At 41.5% G+C, this 12,416-nt stretch overlaps 1 protein-coding gene across 1 annotated transcript in view; it reads right to left on the reverse strand.

Annotated features, from left to right (window-relative positions):
• Positions 1-12,416, reverse strand: part of LOC124798893 (visual system homeobox 1-like) — a 199,846-nt gene that overhangs the window by 11,292 nt on the left and 176,138 nt on the right. Inside the window, exon 3 of the mRNA XM_047262424.1 lies at positions 9,535-9,646. Within this exon, the coding sequence (XP_047118380.1) occupies positions 9,535-9,646 (112 nt within the window). The remainder of the gene's footprint in view (positions 1-9,534; positions 9,647-12,416) is intronic.

The raw sequence follows: 12,416 nt of genomic DNA on the forward strand, positions 1-12,416 counted from the left end.
GGTTACGTGGTTGTCTTTGAATTGTGTTATTCTTGTATTTTCAGTTTCTCCCCGCCCAAAAACATCTAATTCCCATGGTTCTCCCATTAGTATAATTTCACTAGGTGCCTGAAATATTTCAAGTCTTCTTATGTTTGTTTGTGGCCGTAATCTTGTAGCCACTAACTTGATTTATTGAATGTTATCTATGGTTGTCTTGGTAACTGGCATAAACTGTGTTGTTCATGCCAAATATGACGTCATGGGTCAAAGTAGGCAGGTAGAATCCCAGATCAGCCCAAGATTTAACATACTCTTGAACGCTGCACGTGCAGCTGTGCTTTTTACGTCCATATCCCTCAGTAAGTCGTGATAACGCTGCTGTGGGAGTGATACAGCCGCCCTGAAGACAATACAAAGCTCACGCAAAACCGTTCTTCCACATGCAACGAAAGTCACAGCACTCGGATAGCATCACTGTGTCTGAATGCAAAAACATTTTTTAAATGATACCTTTTTATTCCATGCCACTAAAAGTTGAAGTCATTTTAACTTTGTGACGCCACTGCCTTCCACAGACCTCCATGACAAACGTTTGAATGCCGTCTGGGGTACGCATTTCAAACACCTTCAATCTGTTTATGTTTTCCCCGAGTTCCACAAAAAATACGTGAAAGACTGATTCACTGAGAATACCATGAGACCCATGGAGTACATTTACTTATTCATGTAAGTACCTGAAATTTGGAGACACAACAGAACTTTCTGTTGACTACAGGCCTTGTGGTCGATATAAGCTCCTGTTACTGTGAAATAAATTTCATAAATTCAAATTTATGTGTCAGTGAATACTCACAGAAAGAATAAGTGAAGTTATAGCTCTGCTAATGTGCATAATTTTTTTGTAATTTGGCTCATTTAATTTTCGTATTTATTATTGTATTACATACCAGTATGGTATTATTCTACGTCATCCAGTTTTGGTCAAATAGCCCGTTTATCTATTTCTCTTATTTAGTTCTTGCTACAACTTAACCGCAATAACATACACGAAAACAGTCAGGCCTACTCTTACGATTTCAGTTGATGCCGTACTGTAAACCGTGCCACGCGAAATTTCGCTGTCTGTGGAAACTGCAGCTGACGACGCCACTACAGTGTGAGCCATCATGATGTCTGATGTTGAATGGCTTTAGTCGCATGTGGAGACTTGGCTTAGGGCCTGGAAAGGTTAAGCACTGGGCAACCGAAAGACACGGCTGGCATCTGCACACGGAACCTCTTGACACATTTAAAATCAGCGTGACTACATGGCATTATAAATATTAACCACGTTTCTCTCTTCCACTTACAGTCACACGAGCTCTCCAACGTCGTGGAGTATCAGTAGCAAAACCCAAAAGCGATCTTAACTCGAACACACGTCCGTTACCGTATCACGATTTCTACTCTCGAATAACTCCCATCGGAAACCTTCATATATCATGTAGTAAATATTATAGTCTCCCTCCTCATCTGCAATTTTGCTGCTCTGTCGTACAGCAGCGACAGACTAGTTTGCCCGTGTTTTCTTCTTTTGTTTTCTTTTTTTTGTGGATGGACACAGCAAGGGTAGCAGATACATGAGATCTTAGATCTTAGTCTTTTGTGAGTATGGGTCCAGTCACTGCGAAGAAGACATTTCACCGCGTAAGCTGTTGTTTTATTATGAAATTTTTATTTAATAATTTAGAAATTGTGTTGCTATAAGTATGAGACAGTCGTTTCCACAAATTAATCTGTGATGTGTGACACAGGGTAGATAGACACATAGGGGTCGATGAAGTAGGCTTAGCGTCTGGCAGTCATTTAACTTACGTGACCACAACCATTCTCATTGAGCGTTTGAAGGACTGACAGACGACAGTAAAAAACTTAGGTCTGTAACACACACAATCATTCATGTTGGTTCTAGCCGTTTGAAGATTACGCTACTCACTATGGCTGATCTAAAAACATCAGAAGAAGAGAAAAATCAGTAATTTTGAATGTGCTGCTAGTGCTTTCAGAAAGGCTTGTCCGACAGATCAGACACTACTTGTATATATGTATACATTTCTGTGATAGAGCAGCGGCCCCATGACATTTCCTTCAATGCAAATGGCCTAATATGGTCCGAACTTCTACGGGAATAAAAAATGTGCGAGTAGGCGGTGAATGGACGAGGGACGCTGTTACCGTGTCCAGATGGTCGAAGTGGTTAAGGCAACCGCTCATGAGAAGCTGAAAATCCTTCTTCGAATACCTGTCCGGTACAAATTAACAACTTTCGCCATTTTATTTCTACAGTGCTCCGTGTAGGTCACTAGTTTTCCACTCACCCTTTTCCTTTCCTTCCCATTCTTCTAGTTCATATACAATATATTGCAAGTATCGTCGAGCCCTGGCTTCGCACAGTTAACACTAAGTATCTGCGGCCAGATTACTTGTATGGAGTATCGGTAACAAATTACTGTATATACAAACGTCATCCTCGTGAAAACCGTATCAAAATATCAACAGTAGTTACTGAGAACAGACTTCCAATACAGAGAGAAAAACGTGACAGGTCACTTTATAACATGTATCGAAGAAGACATTTGTAGATGTATAGATTCTGTAATAATAATTTCCTATGGGTAGGTGGTCAGTAGCAACTCTTCCAATTGAACGCAATTTCGGTGACTTTCTTTTTCCTGACCTGGTCCAGTTACCTATATGGGGAAAGGGTACCTACACTTTAACGCGGAATCAGAATCACGTGTTGTTTCTTGCGAATCTCCACAACATTAAGAGGACAAAGCTACGTTAAAAGGCCTTTCGTTTCCTCAGCTCCATTAGAATTCCTCCAGATGTTAGTAACTGCTTCAGGTTTTGAAATGCTCTTTCTCGTAGATGTCCTCCTCCTTATTTCTTCTGTACAGCTTTCATTTCATGTCATTAAACTTTCCCGGTACAGCAAGGATTTTACTTGGTCTTTTTTCCGTGTAGGAATATGTTAACTGGAGCTTCCATCTTGCTTACTCTCATCATTTTTCTCTTTCCCATATTTATCTTCATTCGATATTTTTTGCCCCTTCTTGTAATACTTCTTAACATCTTCTGTAGCTGCTCTGCTGATTCCGTCATCACTGCTTGATCATCCGCCCATTTTACAATCTTTAAGTTCTCTCCTCCGATTTCAATGGCTCTTGCATTCTTTGTGGCCTTACATATCAATTTTTCGCTGTATATGTTGAATAGCTTCGATGACAGTGAGTATCTTTTTCTTACAACCCTTCCAACGGTCATCTCTTTCGTTTCCTCATTTCGTACCCTAACTGCCACTTCTTGCTTTTTGCTTTGTGTACATCTCCTTTATTAGTCATATATCTTTCCAGGTTATATTCACATCTTTTGTAAGTCTCAATAGTATACTCCAGTTGGCTCTATTGAAAGCCCTCTCCTAGTCGACAAAACTTATATGCAACTCCTTGTTCATTTCTATCATTCTTTCTCCAACCGCTCTCAGAGGGACTGAAGCATCTCTTGTACCTTTACCCTTTCCGAATCTGAACTGGTTTTTTCTGATACTCTAATAGTTGGTTTGTCTGTAGCTATACATCACACCCCTACCGATTTTCATCCCATTCGAATAATTCCGTCGTGGAAGATCGTTTTTCCTTTTCTCTTGGTGTGTGTGTATAGATATACCAGGTGTACCAGTATGAAAGGAGCGTTTTTTTGTGAAAATGAAACACTAATTTTGAATTGAAAAGTAAGAACATTTTATTCAAAGTACTGACCATTGCTTTCTATACATTTTGACCAACTTTCTGGCAATTTGTGGACACCACGCCAATAGAAATATTCGTCTTTTGAAGCAAACCAATCAGACACCCAATTTTCGACTTCTTCGTAGGAATCAAAGTGTTCCTCAGCCAATGCGTGTCCCATTGATGAAAACAAATGGTAATCGGAAGGGGCCAAGTCTGGTGAATACGGCGGGTGGGGTAACAGCTCCCAGCCAAGTGTTTTGATTGTATCCTGAACCAGTTTTGCTTTGTGTGCAGGTGCATTGTCGCGTAAAAAAATTGCTTTGCCATGTCTTCTGGCCCATTCTGGTCTTTTTTCGATCAATGCATAGTTCAAATTGATCATTCGTTGTCCGCAGCTCGTGGTTGTGCGGTAGCGTTCTCGCTTCCCACGCCCGGGTTCCCGGGTTCGATTCCCGGCGGGGTCAGGGATTTTCTCTGCCTCGTGATGACTGGGTGTTGTGTGATGTCCTTAGGTTAGTTAGGTTTAAGTAGTTCTAAGTTCTAGGGAACTGATAACCATAGATGTTAAGTCCCATAGTGCTCAGAGCCATTTGAACCATTTGATCATTCGTTGTCTGTAGCGATTAGTATTCACAGTTTCACCGGGTTTTAGAAGCTCATGATACACCACACCTTTCTTATCCCACCAAACATAGAGCATCGTCTTCTTGCCAAATCGATCTGGTTTTGCAGTCGATGTTGATGGCTGTCCCGCATTAACCCATGATTTTTCCCGTTTAAGATTCTTAAAATAAATCCATTTTTCATCGCCAGTAACAATTCGATGCAAAATTGATTTTCTTTCATGTATTTGAAGCAAAATTTGATTAATGGTTTTTCAGTTTTCCATCTGTCTTTCATTCAATTCATGTGGCACCCATTTTCGACACTTTTTGATCTTTCCCATAGCTTTCAAACGGACAGAAATTGCTTGTTGTGCAACATTTAGCATTGCTGCCATTTGCTTCTGACTCAAAGTATCGTCTTCATCCAATATTGCTTGCAATTCGGCGTCTTCGAACTTTTTTGGTGGTCTTCCATGTTCTTCATTTCTTACATCAAAATCATTATTTCTTAACTTTGCATGTTGCTTCTGATAGAGCATGATCACCACATGCCTCGACAAGCATTTGATGCGACTCTGCAGCACTTTTTTGTTTCAAATGAAAACAAAAAATTAGTGCTTTCCGCAAATCATCACTTTTTGGTACAAAATTCGACATTGTTAACACGATGAAAACATATGATGTTGTTTGTTCCATGACTTGATGTATACTAAATATGTTTGACAGATGTCATACCAACCAAAAAAAAAAAATTAAGGCTGGTTCACAACAAATGTTCCCTATCGACACATTTGTATCTTAACGCTCATTTCATACCGGTACACCTGATAATAAGCTGTTGTCAGAAGGCTATCTTCTTTCCCCCTAGAGAACTCAGGAAAGAAGCTGTAAGTTCGTGTCGTGAGTCATTCATTGGTCTGTAGGAGGTGAGAAGTAAGAAGGTGGTATGGGGAAGACGCGCGAGCAACAACTGCAGGCGGGTCATAGTTCACGTCGTCGGTCACGCACCGTCGCGTGCCGCCGCGTCGCGGACATGATATCGAGAAGTGGCGTCTGGCGCAGGTAGCGACACGGCCGGACAGGTGGAGAGAGAGAGGTGTGCCTCACCCCGGCGCCGATGCTTATCGGCCGACGCGCTGCCACAGCCGGCGGCTGTCGATTCGACGCGGCTACTCGACTTTACGACGCGTAATGGCTTCATCGCGTTACCGGCGCGCCGCGTGTCGGCATGCCACGCCACGCCGCCGGCTCCCACTGCCGCCGTGTGTACCGAAAACACGGGCGCCGGCGACAAGCGTGGTAATCGCTAACGAGGAGCGCCGTAAGCTGACGGAATCGACGCGCGCGATTTCACGCCGTTCCGGGCGGTGCGCCAACACAAACATATGGCCGCGCGGTGGTTCAATCCGCGGCGGAATATTTAAAAGCGAACAAGGCGCCACCAATCTTGTTGTGCCCTGCAGTTCTCGTCAGCCTTGAAGGGTAACCGGCACTTTGATAACATTATTTCCGCCTATCGAGACATATAACGCGGTTGCTGCGTATCACATCTATCGACAACACTCCATTTGGCCTAACTGCCTCTGCTGTTGTCGCTCGGGGCGACGTGTGCACTGCAATACTGCATGCTCCTTAGTAACAACAGGTATTTCAGCCCCTAACAGGAACAACGAACGGGTTCATTCGGTGGTTCTGCCGAAAACACGCTGGCTTGTATTAGCCTGCTGACGTGTGCAGGGGTCGCCAATGGATCCTTCTGACCTATGATTGCAAAAATAAATATGGAACGCATCAAGTCCTCCATTCTTTTATTTCTTTCTCCTCAGTTGTCTGATAGGGTTTTTGTGGCTCCCCATTATTTATTTTTTTGTGCCGATCTTTTTATCTCAAACCAGGTCTTCCAACCAGCGTCCACAGTAGTTCATTGTGTAAAGAGTGAGTTTGGTAAGTCAGGCCAGCACAGATATATCCAGAACGACTAAATACATCGAGGTACGATTTTTGTTAATTTGTAGAAGACATATGTAAGTAATTTTCAACCCGTGTGGTTACCGAATTGTAGCCCCGACTTAAGCTTTTCAGCCAAATGGTAGGGAGGAGTGAAATCAAGAACCCTAGAAATAACGAAATGGATTTTTGTCCCAATCTTCCTTGCCTAACGATGAATAGCAAACGGAGAAAACTAGTATCAAATTGACTAGTGTGAGGTCCAGTTTCGAGAAAAAAAATATGTATTTTGAAAGCAACGGTAATTAATAGAAACTTAATTCAAAAAATGTTCAAATTTGTGTGAAATCTTATGGGACTTAACTGCTAAGGTCATCAGTCCCTAAGCTTACACACTACTTAACCTAAATTATTCTAAGGACAAACACACACACCCATGCCCGATGGAGGACTCGAACCTCCGCCGGAGAACTTAATTAGAGATTCGATTGGAAACTGCACAATGGATTTCGATTCGAATTTTCGTAGCCAAACAACGAAATGGAATTGGACAACTGGAGTATTAAACCGATCAGGGAGAAATCTAATTTTCTGAAAAAATATTTAATTGCGTGTAAGTAATCAGAGTAATTAAGAAAAACTTAATTACTGATCAGAGGGAAAACTTTTTCCCAATTTTAATAGCCTAATGATGGGTAGGCAATGCACAAAAGGGGTACCGAATTGAATACCGTGAGGTCTAGTTTCGCAAAAAGAAAGAAAAAAATATTTAATGTCTTGAAAGTAATCCAGATAATTGTTAAAAATTTAATTACGTAATTGAGTGAAAATTTCACGACGGATTTTTTCTGAATTTTCATGGCTAGACAAAGAGTGGAATATGGAATAGTGGGTATCAACTTTCTTTTAAGTTAATTGTGGTAGTTAAGGAAAACTTAACTTTGCATTTGAGGGAAATTTTTGTCCGAATTTTCATAGCCCAATAATGTGTAATAAATAGACAAATGTGGTATCAAATTGTCCAGTGTGAGGTTTACTTAGAAAATTGAAATATTTCACGAACAGCCGCTGCTAGCTGTGTAAATCAAGTGTAAAAAAATCAGATCACACCATAAATAATTGAAACTTCTCTTCTTTGTCTGGACTTATGTGATCGTAATAATAATAATAACAGAATACCAGTCGATATTTAAGTAGTTTATAGTTTTTGCTTTCTGAACAGAACTTTAGAATAAAAATAATTTTTGAAAAAAAATGATCAATTATTTTGGGAAACGTTTCGCCTGAAATTAAGAAATAAAATATATTAGAGAAACATTCGTCGTGCCTGTAATGGCTCTCGAAATCATGTACAGAAAATGAGGTGCCGATTGCGAATTTAAAGTTCATTGTTTAACTCAGAATGTTATAATTTTAAATAGCACAAGGGCATATCTGTGGAATTTGACTCACAAGGGAACCTAACCATGGCATCTCGTATTGAGTGGTAAGCTGGGGCCCTGTGGATAGCACTTACATCTTCAAAAGGACGCCCTTCAGGGAAAAACAGGAACCTTCTTCATGGATAGGGGATAGAGGACTTAAGAACACCATATACTGTAACTCCTTTGATTGTACTGGGACGCTTTTCTGAGTTTTAGCGGCACGTCCACCGTACACTTACTACTATAATATCTGTATTGATGACAATTGCCATGACTGCAGAAGGAGAATAGACACTTCAGTGACCAGGCAGAAAGTTCATAATTTTGTGGAAAAGAAAAATGGGGCAATGGGGCACGAGGGAGTTCCGAACACGGATTTCCCGGTTTGGAGTCCAACACTGTGACTACACAACCAAGAGTCCACGGTTCTGGTAATAATCCTCTCATTGCATGCCTTGAACTTAGACCGTTCACTGTTTCTGTTTTGCTTCTTTTTTCATAGTTCAGTACATCTTCTTCCTGTTTTCATGTGTGATCTGTGATCAGTTTTGAAGGTCTTCCGCTAAACCTGTGGGGGGGGGGGGGGGGGGGGGGAGAGGGGGGATGCAATGGGGAGTTTCCCTTGTCAGTGCTCACCTTACATCACTAACGTATGAGCGTCTCATCTGCTGTACATTATTTCAGCTACGATTCAAATGTACATCAATGTTTCTCTAATTCATTTTATTACTTGCTTTAGAAAAATCATTTCACAACATATTTTTTCAATTTTTTTTTAAATACAACTACCTATATACTTCTACTGCGTAATTTTAAAGAGCCTTCAAGGAGGACTTCAGTGACATAACATATGTGGAACATGATCAAATTGTAACGAGATTACAATATCGCGATCCACGGTCCCGACGTCAGGAGAAGAAGTCGCACAAACGGTTAACCCATGTAGAAAATGTAAGCAAACACGGAAGTCAGTTATTATGACCGTCACAGCAATTGCTCATAATGCTGACCTAGAGCATGGCTGTAAAGCTGTTCCCAACAGATAATCTTGTACGTTAACTTTCATCTAGCAGCGCAGGCTCGTGTTGTACGACATTTGTTGTTTTCGGGAGTTTCCTTGCAGATCTTTTATGTTAATTACCGCCATCCTAGTTATAGGGTTTAAGAAAAATATACCAACAGACTATTAGGAGTTGTAGAGTCTCTCTTGCGAAACAAACTGAGGATAGGACCCAATATCTGGAAAAGTCATCTAATGCCCTTACAGAGTGTCAAACTTAAAGGGCAGAACGCCTGCCGCTAGGCCATGTGTATGAGGGAAAAGTGAGCTCTAGTGCTGACTCCTCTGGCGTGTCTGTTCTTAGCGGTCTATACAACGGTGTTGTGACACTTATGAATGCCTTAGACGTCTTCCAACTTCCTGATATTGTCAGGGCCATTGTAAGGCATTCGGCGCTCCGTCTGCGTCACAACTCCCGTTTTCTGTGGAAGGGATGTCCCAGCGACAGGCATTTTCCCTTGTAACTGCGACCCTGTGAGACGTACGTGGAAGACTTTTCTCCATATGGGATCCTGCCCACAATTTGTTCCTCCAGACAGCCTGGAGGAACCCCTGAAGTTTGTCAGTATATTCCAGTCTCTGTCTTGCCTTACCACCTTTCCTCTTACCTACCATGGATGTTTTAGCCCGTTGTCTTAACAAATGTTATTGTCATCCAGTCCGTTCTTCTAGTTAGTGTTTTGATGATGTTTACCTAAAACTGATTCACCACTGTTGCGTAACTGCTGTTTATTTTGACGCACCATTGTTTGGTGTATCGGTTAGAGCTACCCGACACCCATTCTCGTCGTGGGCGCTGGTGGAATCCATTCCTTTGTTCTCAAGAGGGGGCCGCTCAAGTTTGTCGCATGCTACCTGCGCAATAGAAGCGTTCTCATTATTATCTCTCGACTCCACAGCATAATCCTGCACCCTCCGACTTCTGTTGTGTCAGAACAGGCAAACAAGGAAGTAAAAGTCTCGCTAGAAAAGTGTGCTAGGGAGGGTTGCAGGAACTGCTCGGTATACCAGTTGTGGAATAAAGAGAACAAAGGTGGGGCACAACATACCAAGGGACTTCGGAAAGTCGCCCCACGCTAAAACCAATGCGCAATAAGATTGGCGAACTGTCATTAGGTAATATATGTTCTGGATTTCCTGCGGACACAGTTCTGCTATGGTACGCATAACAGGTGCACTAGAGTTTGTGAGTGAAATGGCATGGAAACTGGAAAAGTACTGCAAAGTTGATGTATACAGGACTAGTACATTTCCTGCGAGTAAAACGCCTAAACTGCACACAGATTTACTGTGAAATTCTGTTGCTGCCCAGCAGTAGTGAGACGGTACCAACATTTGTGATTAAGGCCACACAGTCTTGAGTATCGCTGATGAGGAAATCCATATCCTACACCATGTAGTTTCCATCTTTTTGGCAAGATGAAACAACGTCTAGGAGGTAAAAGATTTTCCAACAATGAGAACGTTCACACAGCAGTTCCCGAATGACTCCATGAAGAAGGAGCAGATGTCTATTGTCAACGCACTGAACAGTTGGTAGAACGTTCTGACCGTTGTTAGTGGCTATCTTGAAAAATAATGTCATGTACTTGCATCATTCTGACGTGCAATGCGGGGTTTAATAAAAGTTACGTGGCCTGCCATAATAATGTGTAACTTACGTTCTGGACTTTCCTCATAGCTACAAATACTTCTCAAGGCTCACTTCTTCTGGAATAATGCAGAAGAAGGAGAAAAAAATTCACATTTACGTAACGCTGACGAACATATTGACAGGGGACTGACACAGAATTTCCACATTATACATTTTTTATTTTACATTGTTAGCATCACAGTAAGCGACATTGTCCGCTACACTGCTTTTACCTCGTTTTTGTTTTATGAGATTTCCTTCTGACAGTGCGTGGTCTGACTTGCTGTGGCCGGCCGGTGTGGCCGAGTGGTTCTAGGCGCTTCAGTCTGGAAACGCGCGACCGCTACAGACGCAGGTTCGAATCCTGCCTCGGGCATGGATGTGTGTGATGTACTTAGGTTGGTTAGGTTTAAGTAGTTCTTAGTCTAGGGCACTGATGACCGCAGATGTTAAGTCCCATAGTGCTCAGAGCCATATTTTCCCCCTTCGAACTGCAGCTCCCCTACTGAAGAGTGACCGTCCACAACATGGCTCCAACCAGTACCGTTGGCGCTCCCCCATTCCGCCGTTTTGACACTTACGGGCCTAATTATTTTGTGTCCATTCTACTCCTAGAATTGTAATTTACACAGTGCTTCACAACCATTTGAAGCAAAAATTATACAGATATTAGGGGATCCAGAATTTCATAATTTGAGATAAGGAACTAATAGTCAGAAAGTAAAAACTTAAGCTCAAAGTAGCTATTCCAAGCGACGACTCAGTGCATGCATCACAACAAAATGTATAGAGAGAACTGGTCTCTTGGTTTAGAACCATTCGGTCCTACTACTTGCACACAATGTCTGATAGGAATTTAATTGCTGCTGCACCAGCATTCCCCACATTGCATTATTAAATGTGTGCATTTCACAGTCAGTTTCTCGTGAGTTCCTGTTCACAGCAAAACATTTCATTCAATTAAAATTACGCCTGTTACGAAACATTTCTCCGTGCATTGGTCTGGCTTTTCGGACATTGCAGCCTCCACCACCATACTTCAAATGAAAGTATGCAAGTTTGTGTAATTCCCTATCTTCGACTGTAAACTTTCGATATAAATGATGGTAAACTCTAACATACATTTAGCACGAAGGAAGCATATTGTTTTCCAAGATAGCACCACCAACTTCGATGAGCCAGAAAAGGTAGGTACGAAACTCGTTTAGACGTTGCGAAATTTCATCGGTGCCATTCGGTTGCAGAACCCAGACTTATTCACCAGCAAAATAAAGTTGCAATGTTTTATTTCACACATATCGTACATGATTTTAATGTAGGACTACTTGAAACAGATTCTTCCATCAACGAAATGAATATTTGTGCCGAGGCCCCAACGCTGTAACTGCGTAGGTGTGCCGTATACGTTACACAATTCTTCATAAAAATTGTCAGTTTTGTATACTGTAACTGGCGTCATTTTTATCACCGTATCATCGGCGTAAATTTATATATCGTCCTGAAGCAGAAGCTGCTCCCTCCACGATACTCATTGAACAGTTGTCTTCCCAATTTTCTTCTGTCACTCTCACGGCATAAACTGACGTCTCAAACTGATATATTTAGCAATGTATCCAACTTTTCTATAAGTTGGATTTCTTTATTTATGATTCAATGCGCTTTTTCCAAGCTTTTATCTATTTTATGGAAAGCTGCGTATCTTAGGATATAGGTGTTTCCATTACTTTTACGAGTTTTAATTCGTTGACGCGGAAACATAAATCCAAAATGTCACCATTTGTGTCAGAAGACAACAGGAGGACTTGGTCTTGATAATTCTAGTTTGACATAATTAGCGAAATGCAATCTCTTAACCAGCGCACATTAGAGAAAGTGTGTAGACGAAACACGAGAAGATTTTTCTTAAGTACACGTCGCTTAAATTTCAGCCTAACTGTTTCAAAACAATGAAAAGCCTTACCACGAAGATTAAACTCAGTAACAGTAACGGAG

This window comes from Schistocerca piceifrons, chromosome 5, assembly GCF_021461385.2.
Source record: "Schistocerca piceifrons isolate TAMUIC-IGC-003096 chromosome 5, iqSchPice1.1, whole genome shotgun sequence".
NCBI classification, from domain to species: domain Eukaryota; kingdom Metazoa; phylum Arthropoda; class Insecta; order Orthoptera; family Acrididae; genus Schistocerca; species Schistocerca piceifrons.